Source organism: Aulonocara sp. 'chitande type north' Nkhata Bay, linkage group LG5 (assembly GCF_057382095.1).
Source record: "Aulonocara sp. 'chitande type north' Nkhata Bay isolate Kocher_YH1m ecotype deep benthic linkage group LG5, A_spYH_male_GT1.1, whole genome shotgun sequence".
Lineage (NCBI taxonomy): Eukaryota > Metazoa > Chordata > Actinopteri > Cichliformes > Cichlidae > Aulonocara > Aulonocara sp. 'chitande type north' Nkhata Bay.
In genome coordinates, this window is record NC_141348.1 from 44,771,834 (window position 1) to 44,793,598 (window position 21,765).

At 49.2% G+C, this 21,765-nt stretch overlaps 1 protein-coding gene across 2 annotated transcripts in view; it reads right to left on the reverse strand.

The window, feature by feature from the left end:
• rnf123 (ring finger protein 123) overlaps nt 1–21,765 on the reverse strand; it is a 107,146-nt gene that overhangs the window by 19,241 nt on the left and 66,140 nt on the right. For both annotated transcript variants that reach the window (XM_086293765.1, XM_086293766.1), the window contains 2 exons: nt 19,659–19,882; nt 7,172–7,266 (listed from right to left, as the gene is read on the reverse strand). In XM_086293765.1, coding sequence (XP_086149891.1) covers nt 7,172–7,266; nt 19,659–19,882 — 319 coding nt within the window. The remainder of the gene's footprint in view (nt 1–7,171; nt 7,267–19,658; nt 19,883–21,765) is intronic.

Consider the following 21,765-nt stretch of genomic DNA (forward strand, 5'->3'; position numbering starts at 1 on the left):
GCTCGTTGCCAGTACTCAACCACACAGTCTGAAACTTTTCTCACCACAGCTGAACTGGAGGCTTCATCTAAAGGGGCGGTGCCAGCATGGAGCACGAGCGCGCTCAGAGCTTTTACCTCCACTGACGTAAACTCAACGCAGCACAGATACAAAAATACAGCAAAACAAAGACACACGAACCGAAACTTTTGTAGTATTTAGTTAAAACGACTGCAGCTCTGATTTAAGGTTTAACGCCTGTGTGATTTCAGTGACCTGAGACCTGACGCACCTGTACGCAGAACAGTGACGTTTAACTGCAGTCACGCTGTCACCGGCATCCTGTCCTCAGCATTCATCTGATCCCCAGTGCTGATTGGCTGCTCAGGTACAGTCAGTTTCATCATCACAACATTAAACACAACACGAGCGTACCGAGGTAGTGGTGCCCGCTTTTTGAAAATTAAGTTCAAAGGTCACGTGTTTAAACGCACCTTAAACATAGAGTTGGATGTCTCGAGGCCAGTCTTCTATAAAGACAGTGTTGCCGTCTGAGATCGACACGTGGTCGACAGCGTCCATGACACGCAACGTAACGTTCGATAATGTGTCATTTCAAAAGCGTCAGCTCTAAGAGCCGTGCTTACAGAGCGCTTTGCAGTGAATCAGAGTCGACTCCCACTGAGCGAGAGCCGCTCCTCACTTAATTCCCTTTGGCTGCTCAGCTCTCACACAGCGGCGCAGCTATGCTCCAATCACTCCATACTGCGGCCAATCACATGCGAGGATATAGGATAATATCATTGTGTGAAAAACAGAGAGGGTGATGGACGAGACAGTCAAGTGGAGCGTGCGTCGGTCCTCTCAGTAAGTGAGACAGTGGACAGCGGTGAGGAGGGCTGTGCGAAAGCAAAAACACGTGGATATGCCTGAGACCCGTAACCGAAGCAGCATCTGGCTGCAGTTTAAAGACGTTTTTGTCTCCGTCTTGACTACAAGTCTACTGATGAGAGCTGGTCTCTGTCCCCAGTTTGTAACCACAGAAGAAGAACGTAGAGGTGAGGAAGAGGACACCTTTATGAAGGGTCCTTTGAAAAGTCTAATATCATGCATCAGCGGTTCAGAAGCAGAACAATCAGGCTTTAACCCGCCATCGATGAGCGCCTCATGCAAAGCGAAACACACGGCGTCTCTGCTGGAAAGGTCAAAGTTCAGGCAGCCGGTGGCGCGTGAAGGAGGCGAGGAAACGTGAAAATTCCTGTGAGCAGAATATGAAATCCTTGTTATTCCTCTGACGCTGCTCCACCAATCAGGATCGGCGGTTGTAACGGCGAGCTGGCTGACGTGTAAATATAAACGCAGACAGGATGTCGGGCTGATCGGATCGTTAGCTGAAAGAAATGTCAGCCTCTGACTTCATGACACACCAGGATGTGTCGTTGTTAGTTTTTGTTAAATTATAATGTACATTTGTAAATAAAGTTTCCTACAAAGCTCAAGTACAGACACAGACTTACTGTTTAAAGTCTTATTTTACTTTGAAAGGAGGCGATCGTCACAGACGGAGTCACGATGAAGGCTCGTCTGCAGTCGGTGAAAACACAGAAACCACAAGAAGATTTTAGCTTATTTTCACCTCCTTTAGTCAAACTGAAGTACTGCACTGCAAACTACTCCATTACAGAGGTCCTGCTGAAAGTACTCAGTGCAGCTCTGCTGCACATAAACAACATGATGTCGTCCTAAAACCATCAAAGTTTTTCCCAAAGTGTCTCATTATTCACTGTTTGAAGATAACTTGGTGATAAATACAGAAGGATGAAGAAAGCACCGTAAACACTGTTGGTTCATGTTGCTCATCGTTCACCTGGCTGCCCTCTGGTGGTGCTTTTGAGCAGTGCACTGTAATACACGACCTGTTGAAGGTTCTGAAAGCCTTTGGTGTTAAAACTGCAACATCCAACACAGAGCAAACACGGTTCCTCTAAACTGGAGACGAGTGTGGTTTCCCTGCAGTTTAGCTTCAGTTAGCCCGGCTGTTCGCTTGTTTCCTTTACGTTTGTATACGTACGATATAACGTTCTAGTTAGCATCACACCATCAAAGGCTACAAACCGTCAAATATAAGTTAGTTTTACTGTTATTTGCTTTCTTTAGGGCGTCACTGGTTACAATCATGTGACTCAGTCAGGTGGAAACTGGTCCTGACCAACCTGATCAAACTGGTCAAGATTCAAACTGAACACGTTCCACTCTGGTTTTTACTCTTCAGTGTTTTTTACGTGTGAGTCACAGTTCAGGGTGACGACCTCTCACAGACGAACATCAAACACCATGATCACGCTGTGACGACGAAACCGACCAGGCAGAACATCAAGTCCAAACCTGAGCAGCTCTCAGCTGTAAAACACTGCAGATTTAACACACACACACACACACACACACACACACACACACACACACCATCCAGAGGATAATCACTGGAGCTTTAACACCCATCTCCATGGAGCTGGTTGCCCTGACATCCTGTGTGCTGTCCTGGCAAACATCAGCAAACACAAAGAAAGCAGTCAGAGTGTGTGTGTGCGTGCGTGCGTGCGTGCTTTAGCGATCGATGGACAGCAGCAGCTAACCGCCCTGACAGCTTTTCAAACAGCCTGATGATTTAATCTCACACGGGCAGCTGAAAGTGGCGTCTGCAGGGCTGTGCTGGGGTCAGGCCGTCTCTGCGACCGCGGCTTTCTGAAACCTGGAAAGTCAGCATCCATTATGACACAAGTTTCCACTGCCATTAAAGACGCGCGAGAAGAAAAGAACGATCGCTGCTTCCGGCTGCAAAGACTTAGGTGTGAGTATCAGAGAGCCAGCAGCCGTGTGCCAACCCACCTCTCTGTGGAAGCTCAGGTCCACTCAGACCAAACCTCGTTTTATCTCACGCAGCGTGTCGTAATAATGAGAATAATGTCCTGTCTCAGCGACTGATTTTCCACTTATTCTGAGGTGAAGTAAAAACTCCGGACGTGCTCTGATCAATCTGCTGCAAACTGTCGGGAAGTCGGCGCCGAAAGCAAAACCGCTGACTGGTGCTTCGCTCGTTTCCTGTTTTATAGGCTCCACACTCCAGACTGAAAGTCACAGAAAAACGATCAGCCATGAAGGTTTGACCTTTGACCTAATAACCACCTGCATCGCCACGGAGATAAGCACCATATTCCACAGACGTAACTCTTTGTGAGGAGGTTGCAGAGGTGGTGCCCGCCCTCCCTGCACCGGGGTAATCCTGCTCGATAAGCTCTGTGATGGTAATAAATTCCTGCAGGATTACACAGCGCGCAGGAAAAACTGCAACGTTCAATTCTACACAGTTTTATTTATCTAGCGCCAAATCACAGTCGCCTCAAAGCGCTCTTTATTATAAAGACCCAACAATCAGATGACTGCGTACGAGCAAAGCGCTCACAGACCCAGGCTCAGGGAGGGGCGGGGCCATCTGAGAGAGCGGTGCGTTTCCACAAACAACACAAATGAAGAACGACCAGAGTCAGACTCACCTCCACACCTGTTTGGGGTCTACGAGGAAGCCTGGGTGCTACGTGATTTTTCTGTTTTGGTGCTTCTCAGTGTGAATGTGTGACGGCGAATGACAACAGGCCTCGGTGAGCTGTGATCAGACAGCAAACAGTGTTTTTGAAGAAAGCGCCACTGTGTGAAAGGGGCGTGTTTATAGCGGAAAGTAGCCCTGCCCCAACAGAAGGAGGCGGCGACCCAGCGGCCGTACCTGCACAGAGTGCTCGTGCTGATAAACCGAGAGGCTGCGTCACAGACGTGGGGACTGTTTGCAGATCACATAAACAACTTTCGATCGAAGCTTTTCTGTGATCGTGTTCATGCGTCTAGTCTGGTCCTCAGAGATAACTGGGACCACACCTGCCTCGCTCCCACTGTTCCCAGAATAAGATGCTTCAAACATCCTGCGCCTGCAAAGACTCTTTAAAAATAGAAGAACTTGTAGTTCTCCTGATAAATGTTTAAACGATCATACAAAGTTGTGGTTACATAAATCTTGAAAAGGTTTTTCTGGGTGAAGCGCTTACATCTCGAATTTCTCAGAAACATCTGGTGTAAAATGCTTCGGTTGCTTCTTCGTGTCTGGCTCGAGCGTGACCTGTGAGTTTAACAGGAAATGATGCGGCACATAGAAACACAGCAGCGGTTTGTAGCCTCGCTCCACAACGAAGACGGCGATGGTCTGCCCGGAGACCCTCTGCTGTTGAAGCGGGAGCGTCAGAGTTTTCACACAGTCTCCCTTTACCGCCCCGAGCCTCTTCTGCCTCTGGCTCGCCCACGTGGGCGACAGCTTCTTTCTTGGTCGGTGCTCTCTCAGACGTAAAACTGGCTTGACCGTGGAAGCTTCGTGGCAGGTTTGAGTCTCGGTTATTCCTCAATTGTTCCTGAACATCCTAACCAATTTCCTCTCGTCGCGAGGAAGCTGGTTACGATGTGGCGGCACATCTGGATAAACTCACGTACAGCTGTTTGAAATGATGATCGTGTCTCTGCAGACACGTTCCCAGCTCCTGTAACCTACAGGTTTGATTCTTAGATCTTCACTGAGTTCCTTGGACTTCGGTCAGTCTGACGAATGCTGCCAAACAAATCCTTTTTGTGCCGTAAAGAGGACCCTTCAGCAGTCATCACTCCCCATAACAGACCTCGTCTGCAGCATCTTCAGCACCACTTATTAAAGCGTCGTAGGGAAATACAAACAGTGTCAAGCTTGTTTTGTGTGTGTGTGTGTGTGTGTGTGTGTAATCAGATATCTGACGTTCTCAGGTGTGTGTTGTTGGGAGACGAGTGTACTTCGAGGCTTTGTGTGAAAAACACGCTGCAGCTTGAAACCACTTAACATTTGTCGGCGTGTCTGGACTGAGGAACACTTTCCAAACAAGCAGCATAACTTCACATTAGCAAAAGTCATTTCCTACTCGCAGCTGAACGAGAGCAGAGAGCCATTAGTGGGTTTGTGGAAATCCACCTCAGGCGGCACTTACACTCTGCTTTCTTTTCCATTTTTCACGTCCTCGGTGTCTCCGTCTTTGAAGGCTGACTGAACGCTGTGCTTTCATTACCAGCTTCTAATAATATTTTGGCTCTTATTTCATTTCCGGTTCTCTGAGCATGACTTTGCAGGAAAGTGATTTACACGCAGCGCTTCTCCTGCTTTATCAATAATAAATCCTCCACTTCAGCCGGCCAACTCTGTGGTGGAGACAACGGGGAGAGTCCAGGATCGGGTTTCTCCGCGGAGACGGCGAGCAGGACGAACAGACACCTCGCAGGAAATGGCTTTCTCTCACAATCACGTTTTTCCAAACTTTAACTTTTTAATCTGCTATGGTCAGGTCAGCTTCATCACTTATTAATTACAGACTAATTATATATTGATCAGCGAGGTCCTTCTGTTGTGTTCAGGTTTACTTTAGTCCTCACACAGGCAGCGGCGTTTTCCTGTGAGCGCACAATCAGCATCAGCAGGTTTAAAGAGTCTCAGCAGCTATAAATAAATACCAACGTCTCAAACACAACGTCTCTATTCTAACAGTTTACTGCGCCTGCTTTATGCAAACATGCAGAGCGCGCACGTCCCAGAACCAGCAGCAATAACCACAGACACTGAACCCCGAGCTCCTCCCAATGTCCATCTGTGTGTGTTAGACAGCACTTAGGCATAGATGGAAGCTCTGTGAGTGGTGTGTGGGTGGTGCAGCAGAAAGTGCTTTGGCGCTATAAAAGGACGAGCCCATGCATTTGCCAGAACTCCACCTTAATAGCAACAGAAGAAGAAGAAGCGGCTTCGTGGTGTCGCCGCTGTCAGCAGCTCCACATTGGACAGAATTCACTTCCTGAACAAGTAAATCCTTTTTAGAGCTCAATATTTAAAGTTTTTTTAGGGGCGTGGCCTCTGTGACTGACAGGTGGATGGTGACCCAGGTGCCTGTAGCTGCTAGCTGTCTGCTAGCTTCACCTGAACTGCACTGTGTGTGCGGTGTTGGGGCATTTTTAATGAATCATGTGACCAATAATAGGGCTGCTAGAGCAGAGCGATATGGCCAAAAATATTTATCACGATATACGTTTGAAAATTTGCGATAACGATATAACTGACGATATAACTGACGCGAGACAAAATACTTTACAACTCCTCAACTTTATTAGTGCAAAACAACATCAATGTATTTCCACTTCAACAAGCAGCTGTTTTTTATCTGCATTAAAGTTATATAAACATTTAACAGTGCAAATGCAAATTCCTCGCTGACAGTTTAACCAAAAGGCATTTCAGTGGAAACTGGCCGACACATCCTCAGTGTAACCATGTATAATATCCACAACACTTAAAAAGAGGTTATACACACACAACACGGTAACATTATGCTGAAGCACAGTACGTATCACTCCGCGAGGCCCCGCCTACGATAGCCGTAATGCTCCGACAATCCATCAAGCGGTGCGGCTTCGTAGCTTAGCAAAGTCGTACTGAAACATCTGACAGATTTTCGAGCACCGTGCACATAAAATCGTCTCGAGGTCAGTAAACACAACCAGAGTTCATACATAAGGCACACGGGGTTATAAGGGGCTCTGTCGACTTTCAGAAAAATGGATTGATTTTAAGTGCGCCGTATTTTCCAAACAACACGGTAATAACGGCGGCCCGCTAGCATGCGCTACCAAAAATAGTGCTTTGTTGTGAATCTGACGGACGAAAGCTAAACCAGTTCCACACCAGTGAAGCTGCAGCGTTTTTACAAACCAGTTCAGGTTCATCAGTTTCATTCAACGATCCGCTTTCGCCCTTCTTATTCTCCGTCGCCGCCATGCTTTTTCCGCCATGTGTGTATGAAAACAAAGGCACTGCGCATGTGCGTTTTACCCATATTCTATCGCCATGTTTCATTTTCTTGTCGTTGCCCAACATTACACTGATATTACCCTGAACGGTATGATATGGCCCCGCCCTAATGGCTGCTGTTACATATCAGTAACAGCAGGTACCTGAGCCTGTGTGAGGCTCTCATGAAGTCTGTGGATGCAGAACCATAACCAGGTCTGTGAGCGACGGGTCACATCGCCACGTCCATGTTTTTTACATTGGTGTGCTTACAGGTGTGACAGGTGCAGGTGTACTTACAGCTGTGCTGGCTGCAGCCTGCTTGGACTCCTCGGTGAGAAAGGCCAACATCAGCTCCACCCTGTGCTTCTCCTCCTCACTGATGTAGTCTGTGTCTGTGGGGGACACAAACAGGGCTGTTCATGGGCTGATGTGAGGATCTCTGCAGGGAAGGAGAGCTGATTGGATGTGGTGAAAACATCAGGAAACTAAACTCTGCGATGTCGTTAGTTTGTAAACATAGAGGTGACCTGTACAGGTGTGATGCAGATCGTTGAAGACATGAAACTAATATCTCATTTTGCCTGAGCTCGCAGTGTCAAAGGATCCTTCCAAAACTTACAGGATTATGTTGAAGTACTTCCTGTAAGTCTGCGCTGAGGGCGGGACATTACTCTCCATCACCTCAGAAACAACAGCAGCAGCGAGACCCTGAAGCCGAGAGCCCGGCTGGTAACCACCGCGGTGAATCCGTCTCTAGGTTTGAGCACTTATTAAACCAGCAAACACAGAGAAAACCTGACTTTGCTGAACTTCGTTCTGAGCCGCCTCGCTCTGAACTTTTAGAGAACTCCTACCAACAAACTACCAAACCAATCACACGGTGTGTTTAATGAACACCAAGCAGGAAACGGCTGCGGGGACACTCGCTGAGAGCCGAGCCATCGTCCAGACGAAGCTCGTTTCTGCTGAGTATCATCTCTGGTTTATACAACTTACTCCGTTATGATTCAGAACGTCCCCATTCGATTTTTGCCTCGGGCAGCCAGAAATGTTATAATTCTGATCATTTATCAGTGCATAACCATCAGAGGTGTAAGCATCACAACAGAAAAACATGAAGCAAAATATTCTGCAGTCGATCAAAAACCATGAATCAACATAGCAGGAGCTGTGCAGGAAGTCAGAGCGAATTAAATACAACGTTTATCAAACGTGAAGCGTAGTTTGATCTTCTTGTGCTGCTGGTTCAGTCAGTTTTGGTCACAGTGACGAAACTGCAGCATCAGAACCTGTGAGCTGCGGGCTTTCAGTCCGACGGCGTGTCCGTGCCGTCGGGTGAACGATCCACGCTCTGTGTCCACGTGTTTGTACCGTCTCTCATTTACTGTTTTAGCTGTTTGGTGGTTGTTGAAATAGTTTTGTGAGCTTTAAGCTGAGATTCAGGTGTTTCTGCCAATAATAATCGACCCAGGACTTAATTGATCGATATCCCGTTATTCAGACTAAAATCGATTTGTTAAACTCACGCCTCGTTTCTGCTGTCGTCTGTGGCCTCGGGTAAGGGCGGGGTCACAGATCGATGGTAAATCATCAGCTTCTCTCCACCTGAATGGTTATCTATGTCCCACCCCTGCAACTAACAAGCTAATAGGCAACCAAATCAGGAGGTTAATGAGCCAATCGTGCTGCAGAGATTCAGGACAGTTGGAGCTCTGCGGTTTCAGGCACATCTTACCCTGCAAAGATGGACGCGAGTGCACTTAGTGGCTCGTTGTGGCTTCCATGAATGAGCACAGCGTTTGTTCCATGCTCTGAGGAGGAGCCACAAACATTGCTGGTGCTCCAGACTGAAACTCTGATTTCTGAGCTGTTCATCACAGATGTGACTCCTGCTTGCAGTCACAGACTGAACATGCTGAGCACAGCTTCTCCTTTAACTCCTGCCCTCCATTTATTCACCCCCCCACCCTCTCACTTTATGGCCTTCGATTTGTCCCCCCCGCCGCAATCAGATCCTCTTTCAGCTGAGGGCAGGCTGTGAGACTGGCTGCTTGGACGGCTGCCATGTTGATCTGCAGTGAAACGTTACAACCAGCAGAGCTGATGTGTGCAGGACACAGCAGGACGTCACCAGAACCTGAGACACAGATGGACCGTCTGCAGCATCCACAGGCAGCGCCCTACAGATCTGGTCTGTTTGGAGGTTTATCAGAAACATCATCTCCCATAAACCAACTAACCTTCACCTGGAACACGACAGACGCAGAGCGGGCCTTTAAGCAGCTCCGTCCAATCACAGGCCTCTGCTGCCTGCGAGGAGCCACCTCGCTGTGTGACTCTGCGTGGACACGTTTGTGTTCCCGTTTCTTCAGCGTGCTGATTGGTGGAGCCGTTGTGTGAAGGACCCTTTACAGTTAGCTCCAACAGACCTCAGATCATAAGACTGCACGCCGTCAGTAAGATTAGGAGAACGCCGGCGGTTGCATGTGATGAAAGTTGGTGCGAGGTGGAGCGAGACGGAGAAGCCGATGAATCTGTGAGCTGATGCGGATCTTTTTAAAATGACAAAGAAAGATCTCAGTGGAGGATGTGCTCTCCTCTCAGTCTCTTCACCAACAGACGCTGAAGCTGCTCACATTAACCAGCATCCACCCATTCTCCTGTTCTGAGGTGGAGCTGCCTTGCAGCGACAGGAGCAGGTTATCTCCTCCTGGTGGATTGTGACGACCTGCCGGTCACCTGTGGTCCGTTCTGTCAGTCCCTCCCAGAGAGGACCATAGGTGATGGCCCGAAGGTGGAACCAAGCTTCACCCAACACGCAGCAGCGTGTGACGGAGCGCAGCAGCCGAGCACCCGTCACACAGATGGTGAGCTCCTGCTCGACTTTATTCCATGATGATGGAGTCGCTGTCACCTCCTCACCCCAACAGAAGCAGTGGCTTCTCCCGGGATGAGCAGATTTGAGGGTTGGTCCTGTGGACTCCCGAGCAAACAGCAGCCTGCAGACTCGGGAACAAACACTGAGCCCTGAACACTGAATGCTGTTCAACAAGCAGAAACCAGGGAGGCAGGAATCTCACACAGACTCCAGGGTCCACACGGCAAAGGCTCAGGCTCACCGAGAACACGCAGCGACACGTCAGGGACAAAACAAACACTGAGACAGAGGCAGGGGACAGGGGACACAAGAAACACAAGGGACACAAGAAACACAAGGGACACAAGAAACACAAGGGACACAAGAAACACAAGGGACACAAGAAACACAAAAAACACAGGGGACACAAGAAACACAAGAAACACAGGGGACACATGAAACACAAGAAACACATGAAACACAGGATGAAACACAGGGGACACATGAAACACATGAAACACAAGGGACACATGAAACACAAGAAACACAGGGGACACAAGAAACAGGGGACACATGAAACACAGGGGACACAAGAAACACAGGGGACACAAGAAACACAGGGGACACAAGAAACACATGAAACACAGGGGACACAAGAAACACAGGGGGCACAAGAAACACATGAAACACAGGGGACACATGAAAGACAAGAAACAGGGGACACATGAAACACAAGAAACACGGGACACATGAAACACAAGAAACACAGGGGACACATGAAACACATGAAACACAGGGGACACATGAAACACAGGGGACACATGAAACACAGGGGACACATGGGACACAGGGGACACATGGGACACACGGGACACAGGGGACACATGAAACACAGGGGACACATGAAACACAGGGGACACATGAAACACAGGGGACACATGGGACACAGGGGACACATGGGACACAGGGGACACATGAAACACAAGGGACACATGAAATAGGGGACACATGAAACACAGGGGACACATGAAACACAGGAAACACAGGGGACACATGAAACACATGAAGCACAAGACACACATGAAACACAGGGGACACATGGGACACATGAAACACAGGGGACACATGGGACACATGAAACACAGGGGACACATGAAACACAGGGGACACATGAAACACAGGGGACACATGGGACACATGGGACACATGAAACACAGGGGACACATGGGACACATGAAACACAGGGGACACATGAAACACAGGGGACACAAGAAACACAGGGGACACATGAAACACAGGGGACACATGGGACACATGAAACACAGGGGACACATGAAACACAGGGGACACATGAAACACAGGGGACACATGGGACACATGAAACACAGGGGACACATGAAACACAGGGGACACAAGAAGCACAAGAAGCACAAGGGACACATGAAACACAAGAAACACAGGGGACACATGAAACACAAGAAACACAGGGGACACATGAAACACAAGAAACACAGGGGACACATGAAACACAAGAAACACAGGGGACACATGAAACACAAGAAACACAGGGGACACATGAAACACAAGAAACACAGGGGACACATGAAACACAAGAAACACAGGGGACACATGAAACACATGAAACACAGGGGACACATGGGACACATGAAACACAGGGGACACATGGGACACATGAAACACAGGGGACACATGGGACACAGGGGACACATGAAACACAAGAAACACAGGGGTAACGGAAGTTCCAGGAATTAGAATTAACAATCAGTCAACAACCTCTGAAACTCGAGGCAGGCCCGGGAGCTCCACACATCAAAACTCTGAGTCCCAACACAAACTCTGAGAATCGCAACAGATGGCACCAACGATGCACTCACACACTGACCCAGGGCGTCCTGATGGGACCACGCCAAGATACCAGAGAATGAGTGTGTGTGTGTGTGTGTGTGTGTGTGTAGCGCTGCAACCAGTCTTCGAGTGATTGGAATAACTCAATATTAAAAAATATTAACAGAAATGCTGCGTTTCATTTACTGACCGACTGAAGCCAGGCCTGCAGTACAAACGTATCTATGGGCAGCGAGTGGATGACGCACACAGCAGCAGCGATGATGACGCTGGCAGTTTAACGTGGAGGCGGAGTCTATTTACACACCGCGGAAAGGCGGAGCTGTTACCGAGACGGTGAGAGAACAGCAGCTGGTCCCGTGATCACCACCACCATCGCCTCCTCCAACGCTTACCTCCCATCCGATGTGGACAGCGGATCAGCTGGAGGCGCGATCGAAGATTGCAGCGCTCCCAGATCAGCTGTACACACCGGAACACTCTCCCATGTTGCTTGTCTGTGTTTTGTGTTATGGTGTGATGATGTCTGTGCATTCCCGTATTAGCCTTTTGTGTTACACATTTCCATGTTTTTTTCCTTGCTACCTAGCCTGACCTGTCTCCCCAATGTGATGTGTGTCATATGTACGGTCGGCAAGGTCTGTCATCTCGGTTGTGGCAGCTGCAACTGACAAATAAAGGCCCTCTGATCTCATCTCACCATCAGAGGTTTTACTGGCTGCAGCTCCATCGAAGCTACTCTGTAGCTCCGCCCACTGCCGTTTGTGTCACACACAGAACAATCTGAACTCCAGGAGTGTTAAAGTACGCAGACGAACTGAACTCTGACAGGTTTAAATGACAGCTTGGTGAAGGCTGACGGCAGCCGCTCTGGTTTACATGGACGTCAACAGGGGCGAGTCTAAAGGGGGGCGTGGGGTGGACCACACTGTGTTTACTCTGAAACATTTTTCTGTCTCAGTTCAATTTGATTAATATTGAAACATACAAATAAAAGCCAAATAAACTCTGAGCTGCTGACCTGAGGGAGCTTAAACACTGAACTGTTGTTGATGTTAGTTTGCAGCTGACGTGCTCACTGGTCTTCCAATCCCATCCAATTTTATTTATAAAGAACTTTAAAATACCCAGCACAGGACCAAAGTGCTGTACAGAAAATAAGTTAAAAACAATAGAATAACAGAAAACAGCAAAAATAAATGAATAAATGAAACACGTAATACATAAAAATTAAAACAGCCCTATATTAAAAAGAAAACAAGATAGAACAGCATCGAATATGAACAACTAAAATAAAACTAAAAAAATATAAACGAACATCTCACATGGTGTCAAAGGTCAGGGTAAAGAGGTAGGTTTTCAAGAGTGACCTTAAAAACAGGTGGTGACGAGGCCTGTCTAATCTCTAAAGGGAGATCTTTCCACAGTTTGGGAGCTGCTACAGCAAAAGCACGATCTCCTCTAAGTTTACCCAGTCCTGGGTACATGCAGGAGCAGCTGATCAGCTGACCTGAGAGAGCGGGTGGGTGCGTGAAGCTGTAGCAGCTCAGAGAGAGGAGGCGGGGCGACGCCGCGGAGAGCTTAGAATGAATCCTGAAAGAAATGGCAGCCAGTGAAGTGAAGCTGGGGCATGTGCTCAAACTCTTCATCGCAGACACCACACACACACGCACACTCACTCACTCACACACAGACACACACACACACTCACTCACTCACACACAGACACACACAGACACACACACACACTCACTCACTCACACACAGACACACACAGACACACACACACACTCACTCACTCACACACAGACACACACACACACTCACACACACACACACACACAGACACACAGACACACGCACACACTCACTCACACAGACACACACACACACACACACAGACACACGCACACACACACACACACACGCACACACGCACACACACAGACACACGCACACACACACACACACACACACACACACACACACACACAGTTGTTGTTCTTCTGCAGAGTCTAATTGGCTAAATAAATCTGCAGCACGGCGTAAACAGTCTGATGTTAATGAGACGCACATCACCGACACTGCGCTTTGCTCTCATCCATAAAACATCCAGAGATTAACGGCCTCCACCCGCACAAACCCACAAAACACAGAGTAGTCAACCCAGCATGCCCAGCACCACACAGCATGGACCACAACTCACATTAACACACATGAAACAAACATGTAACACACACATGTGAGCACACACATGCTTTCAGGGAAGGGGTGTGTGTGTGTGTGTGTGTGTGTGTGTGTGTGTGTGTGTGTGTGTGTGTCTGTGTGTCTGAGTGAGTGTGTGTGTGTGTGTGTGTGTGTGTGTGTGTGTGTGTGTGTGCGCGCGAGTGTGTAGGGTGGTGGGGGGGGGGAGACTTGAAACACAAAGTTACGATCAGAGGAAACGGGAGGAGGACAGGTGTAGCATGGATCACGGAGCTGATGACATCTGGATATTTCTCTGATCACCTTTGAAAGAGGAAAACCGAGTGTCCTGGCTCCTCCCACTATCACTGTGTCTTGATCACTTCTGTAATCAAATTACATTGAACCTGAATATTCATGTAGAGTAACTCCACCACGTCAGTTCATCTACAGGCGACAAACGAGCAGTAAACGATGTTTATTCCAACATGAGCACGTTTGTCGTTCCTGGTATGTGGTTATGGTTGCTGCTGGTCTAACAAATATCTCTGCCACTTTGTGACACACGCACACAGATCTGTATCACGCACCACTTTATTAGGTACCCCTGCCGAGCTGCTACAGCAAATATCTGATAAAGCAGAGGCTGATTTGGGCCTGCAGACGGGACCGACGCATCAGGGCGGAGGAAAAGCTGAAATAGGCGACTCAGGATGGAGACGGAGAGGAGAAGCCACGGGACAGGCAGGAAAGATGCAGGATGGACGAGAGAAGATGGGCAGGGATGAAGGAAGAGTGACAGATGCCAAAATAACCTTTCAGCGTTTCAGAGAGAATCAGCTGCAGAGCCCACAGCACCTCCACCTCATGAATCACAGCATCAGTGTGAGACGCAGCGGTGCTGAAACATCTGCACGATCCAGCCAGCACCGAGGAAGCTCCGAGCTCTGCTTCACTACGACGTCTCACGCAGTCTGCAGGAGCTTCGGACCGCCCACGCTGCTCAGACCGAGCCCTGCCATCAATAATGCTGATCGCTGATCAATGGGTTTCCCTGGTGCCATGAATAATCCTGTGTGTGTGCAGCTCTGTACTGGGAACAGCATGGTGTGCGCTCTCTATCACGTTACCACAGATCATCATCGTTAACCTGCTCGCACAGATGAAGGTCAGCCGGCGAGGCTGCACATGACCCAGCTCATCGTCATCATCACCTTCATCAACCTTTGACCAGTAAATCACTAGTAGCCCCGCCCTGCTTCCTGCTCTCTGTGACTCTGAGAAGAATAAAATTAACTTCCTGTTTTCACTGAGGTCAGAGGTCAGAGCATCCAGAGGCTCATGTTGTCACAGACCCCCTGCCGGGAGCCAATCTGGGGCCCGGGGCAGCTGGCAGGGTGAACATTACTCCTCTTACAGACAGACGAGCACATCGCAGCTGTCCACGCAGCTCCTCCCTCTGCTGCATCGATGCTCCGTCTTTATCACCTCCTGTTTACCCTCTCATTCATGTCGTCGTCTGTTTGCTCTGCGTGTTCGCGCCGTGCCTCTGTCACGATAGGAGCTTGCAGCAGGTACTTCTGTTTCAGGGCGCTGAGCTCTGGAGCAGAGACATTCAGTGTTCTGCTTGTTCAGGTGTTCAGCAGGTGTGTGATGAACTGCTCATTGTCTGTCACAGGGTGAACCGGCACGTCCACGCCCACTCTGAGCTGCTGCTCACGGACATGTATAAAAACATGGGGACCTCCACTCAGCCTGGCAGGGCCTCAAAACCATGGCCTCTGTGAATGCTGCGGTCACCACCTCCAGAACCATTGAGGTGGAGGGCAGCAACCCCTCCTCCCTCCCTGACGACCTCAACGCTTTCTACACCAGGTTTGAGACGGACAACATGGTAAATGGTAAATAGCCTGCATTTGTATAGCGCTTTTCTAGTCCATAGGACCCCAAAGCGCTTCACACTACATTCAGTCATCCACCCATTCACACACTCATTCACACACTGGTGATGGCAGCTACATTGTAGCCACAGCCACCCTGGGGCGCACTGACAGAGGCGAGGCGGACACTGGCGCCACCGGGCCCTCTGACCACCACCAGTAGGCAAACACGGGGTTAGTATCTTGCCCAAGGATATTTGGCATGCAGGAGGCAGCCTGGGATCGAACCACCGACCTTCTGATTAGTGGCTGACCTGATCATAAAACAGCACATTGTAAGAGCAACTGACCCCCTGATGGACCCTGCAGTTTCCTTACCGTGCACGGAGAGGTGTCGATGATGCAAAACTCTTCATCTTGGACTGCATCCACAAACGTCTGGAGCTCCCTGACTCCTCCACCAGACTTTGCTGGTTTCTCATCAGCCTTCGACACTCTGCAGCCTCACATCCTGCCCACTAAACTTTCCTCCCGATTTCACCTGATGATCAGCTGATCCTGTGGATATTGGACTTTTTGACCAACAGGACTCAGAAAGTTTGGGTCAACAGCTCTCTTTCTTCTCTCCGTTCCACCTGCACTGGCTCCCCCCAGGGCTGTGTGCTCTCCCCCCTGCTCTTCATCCTCTACGCTGATGACTGCAGATCCACACAGCTCTGTCACCTGGTGAAATATGCTGACGACACAGTTCTCCTGTCACTGCTGTCAGGCCCTCACAACACCACGGGCCCGCTCTGCAGGAGTTTGTAGAGTGGTGTGACAGCTCAAACTTGAACTGAATGTGAGCAAAACCAAAGAGATGGTGGTGACCTTCTCAAGCAGGCAGAGGGATCTGGCTGCTTCAGTCACCACCACCATCCACGGGAAGCCAGCGGAGGTAGCTGAGGAGCACAAATACCTGCGAACCATCTTTGACAACCTCCTGAGATTCTCTGCCAACACAGAGGAGATTCTCAGGAGGTGCCACCAACGGCTACACCTCCTTAGGAAACTCCTTTGGAGTCAGCACCCCCATCATGATGACTTTTTACTACGCCTTCCTGGAAAGCATCACGACCTTCTCCATCACCTGCTGGTTCCACTCCCTCAGCCTTCATACAGGAACAGACTGCAGCGCACTGCATCAGCGTGCTCTACAGTCATTGGCCTGTCAACAGGCCTCAGACAGGCAGCCAAAATCATCAGCGACCCCTCTCACATTCTTCACCCCGCATTTCAATGGCTCCCCTCTGGGCGACGCCTCCGCTGCATTTCCTGCAGGACTGAGCGGAGGAGGAGCGCCACCTTTGTCCCCAAAGCAGCTCTGCTTTTTAACTCCAGCCGATGAGACCAGAAACATAAACTACTCTCTTCTTATACAACCGACACTTTATTCTTTTAGTCACTTACAGTTATTTATTCATCTTTCAGTCGCTTTAATTTTAAAACTGTATTAACTGTGTATTTATTATCTCACTCTTATCGCCTGTTCTTATTGTCCTCATCTTCAACATCGTGCTGCTCTGTTGTTTGTTAAGTGGGGATAAATAAAGTCTCTCTGATTCTGAGGTGACCCACAGCCGTGCAGGGTGTTTGTCAGCTGAGAGACGTATTAGCACCTTTAACCTTTAACCTGACCCTGCGTGTCATTGTGGCACACTGAGGAGCTGTAAATGACATCAGTGATCGCGTTTAAACTAGTTTCATCATCTCAGTTAAAAAGATTCTGTTTCTATAGGACTTCATGTTAACTCCAGCAGGTATCAGTTTATTTTACAATTCAGGCTGTCGTGTTTATGTCTGGTTAATCCCGATTATTTCGTGTATCTGACCTTATTCCAGAATATTTCAGGTTATTCCAGAATCAGGTTATGGGAGCTCGGTAAGGCCCGGTGTCGTTTTGATGTTTTCTGGCTACAATAATCTCGGGACAGATATTTAATTTTGACACCTCCCTTCCAGGCACATATCCTCTACATGATGACACACATCGTGGTCATGGAAACTGTCTGCATTGCTGTGGCAACGGATAAGGATGTCACAACGACTGGGCCATCCCCTGTGGCGAGCTCCACTATAAGGCCACAGGCGTTTTCTGCGACTGCATGTCAGGAGGTGGGTGATGTTACCACAGAGTCACACGCCGATTCAGTGACGACAGCGAAACACCGCCTTCACGTACGTGTTGCAGGTTCCAGCGCCAGCGCGCCTCCAGCTCTCAGGCTGTCAGCTTCAGACTTCACCCTCAGCAGCTCTGCACACCGCCACAGCAGGCCTCACTGCCATCTTTAAAGCTTCCCCTTCACTCCTGCTGCTCTCCTTCTGTCTCTGCCCTGCAGCACCCTGTGCCTCACTAACAGCAGAGAGGAAAAGTGTTATCAGTTATCAGCTGTAATCCAACATCACAGCAAACAGCCCGAAGGCCGGTGAGTCGGAGCGCTGCACATCGAGCAAAGCAAAGCTGCCTGAAACATGAAGCGTGGCAGCGAGAGGCAGTGTTTGTCCTCTGAGCTGCACTCACAGCTCTGTGATCATGACAGAAGCCACTGCAGCACAAACACAATTACTCTGAGGTCCAAATAACATTACAGGCTCGTTTCCAAAGCACACGCTTGGCGCAGCATCCAGCTGATTCAGTCTGAAAGCACAAACCAAACATCGTGTTTCTGTCCTCGCACGCCCTCCGAGTAATGCTGGGCTCACACTGTGCGATTTTTGGCCCATTTTGAGCCGATTTTTGAGTCGTGCGACAGTTTTGGCCTTCATCGTGCATCGTGTAGTATATGTGGGTTAACGAGACGCGATTAACACCTCACGACCAGCTCCCGATCATCAATCGCTTGGTCGTGAGGGTGTCACCGCAGTTTGTCACACAGTTGGATTTACATGCTGCTCAATCACAGCTGCCTGATCATGTTTTTCATTAGCAATTTAGCAAAGTTGGTGGTGGTGGTGTGTCTGTGTGAGTGAAAGACAGAGGGAGAGCGAGCGACAGAACTTCTGTTATAACCTTCATGTTATGGAGGCACAGTGTGAGCACTCAGGTCGCATCAGAGCATCGGGCCGTATAGTGTGAGACCTGCATCGTGACCTACCAACTTCTAACCCCTGCGAGTCAATCGTGCAGTTTGAGCAGGAGCTGAATCGCGCGACTGAAAAAAATCGCACAGTGTTTGCCCAGCATAACGAGACTCCAGCACAAGAGAAGCTGCCCCTGCAGCCCGATCTCCAATCACAGACGAGCAGCGAGCCCACAGCTACAGGCCCCTGCAGCCTGCTCCACACTCAGATGGTGAAGCAGAAACCAGGACCGGGGGAATCTTTTTATTTTCAGGATCTCACATCACTGTGAAGACAAACACACACTGATTCAGGAAGGCCTCCACCTCCGACCACATCAGAGGCACCAGCTGATCTCGCTCTGGAGCGCTGCTGGCATCAGCGTGTTTACACTCACTCCAATACTCCACCTGTTATTGTGAATATTACAGCAGCAGGCAGACAGCTTCCTGCTCCCACCACAAAGCAAGACGCTCGCATTCACACGTGTGGGAGGTGCCCATTCACTCTCACACACACACACACACACACACACACACACACACACACACACACACACACACGGCGGATATTCATATCTTGTGGGGACATCTAGTTGACGTAACCCTTTCCCTGGCTGCTCACCCTGACCGTAATCCCGACAGCAAAAGCACAGGGAATTATTTACTGCATGCACACGTTTGTTTGGTCTGACTCCAGGCCTGAAGCTGTCCTGTACATGTAGCTCTACCCACAATGCACCCTGACAGCTGGGTCGGAGGCTGGAGTGTGTCTCATAGAGATGACAGCAGTGTGTGACATCACTTCCTACTAAGCACAAATCTGCAGCTACCACCGGTCACATTTTCCCCACCTTGGTAACCACGCCCACCAAAGCCACCAAAGATCATCTACTCACATGCGTGCAGGGAGAAGTGTTTGCGCTCTGAGGATCCCGAGTTTCCAGCGGCCGACGGGACAGGGGCAGCCACGGACGACCCCAGAGAGCCCACCGCAGGACGCACGCTGGAGGCCACGGCTGCCGAGGAGCTGGAGGACTCGCCTCCTTCTCCCAGGAGGTGCTGGATGGAGTGGAGCTGGAAGCAGGGGTCGGACAGCAGGACGGCGGCAGCTCGGGATACCCTGAGAGGAGAGAGAGCACCGGCTGAGGTCAGACCTGCGGCTGTGAACACACACAGTGTGTGTGTGTGTGTGTCACTGTGGTTCCTCACAGTGTTACTGGAGGCCAAGGTAATGCCATCCAGAGTAAGAATCTGGTTAGATACCATATTTCTAAGATTTTCAGGGCCGAGTACAATAACCTCAGTTTGATCTGAATTAAGAAGCAGAAAGTTAGCGGCCATCCAGGTCTTTATGTCTTTAAGACATTCCTGCAGTTTAACTCATTGGTGTGTGTTATCTGGCTTCATGGACAGATAGAGCTGGGTGTCATCAGCATAGCAGTGTAAATGTATGCTATGTCTTCTAATGATGCTGCCTAAGGGAAGCATGTATAATGTAAACAGAATTGGTCCTAGCACTGAACCCTGTGGAACTCCATAATTAACCTCAGTGTGTGAAGAGGACTCTCCATTTACATGCACAAACTGGAGTCTATTAGATAGATATGATACAAACCACTGCAGTGCAGTACCTGTAATACCTACAGCATGTTCTAATCGCTCTAATAGGATATTATGGTCGACAGTATCGAACGCTGCACTGAGGTCTAGCAGGACAAGCACAGAGATGAGTCCACTGTCAGAGGCCATAAGAAGATCATTTGTAACCTTCACTAAAGCTGTTTCTGTGCTGTGATGAGCTCTGAAACCTGACTGAAACTCTTCAAATAAACCTCTGCAGATGATCTGTTAGCTGTTTGACAACTACTCTTTCAAGGATGTTTGATATGAAAGGAAGGTTGGAGATGGTTGCTTTATAAGAAAGCAGCAAACTATTTCTCCAGGCTAAATGATGATCTTCTAAATTTGTGACACGCTATTTCCTCTCCAGCTTACGAGTTACCTGCTTTAGGTATTTATAGGTGCTTGATAGGTGTTTGAGAATTATACCAGGGAGTGAAATACTTCTTCTGATTTGAGGCTTTATTTTTCACAGGGGGCAAAAATCTGCAGAATCAAACATGCAGCACTAGCCGCTGTGACTCAGGGCGCCAAAATAAGCTTTTAAAGTGAAAAACAGAAGCGGTCACTTCCCCTCTTGTTTGGATGCAGATGTTGGCTCGTTGCTCAGCGGTGAGCAAACTGGGTAGAGTCCCTCACAGGATGATCTCTGAGGGAAGCATGGTGACATTTCCCTGTAAAACCGCCCGTGACCTTATCTTTTCAGCCTCTCGACACGCCCCCCCTCCACGGTCCTGTAGGCTGCTGTCATCCACACAACTGAGTCACAGAGCTCAGCTGGAAATGTCGCCGGCTGTGTTTTGAGTCCATCGTGTTCCCTCGTTAATAATAAACCAGGAAAGGGCAGCGTGTTCAGAGCTATGGCACTAATGATACACGGAGCACATGAACAGGAACGTCACAGGAAACGGGACGTCTGGGAGGGTCAGGAGAACAGCCGAGTCAGCCATGGCCTCACACCATTGACTTCAGCCTCAACTTCACCTCTAATACATCCATCCTTCCTTCAGCAGCTTCAGTATAGATGAATAAACACTACATCAGTAGTCACGTGTCACAGTCTAACCAATGACAGCAGTGCGTGGTAGAGAACGCCGTGTTCTACCTGCTGCTGGACTTAATAAAGTTTTTATTGTGTGGAGCTGCTTCAGTCGGACGTTACAGGACGTCCAGCAGGGTAGGATCAGGGTCAGAGGTCAGAGGTCAGCTTCAGCTCTTCAAGGGCTCGTGTTCATGTTAACCTTGGGCTGAGATCAGCTTGCGTCCTCCTGCAGGGCGGGGCAACGACAGCAGAAAGGCAGGACGCACGCCACCCGGAGACGCCGGGCTCAGACGTCTGTGTGTGTGTGTCTGTAGTGTATGCGCATGCTGCATGTGTGTGTT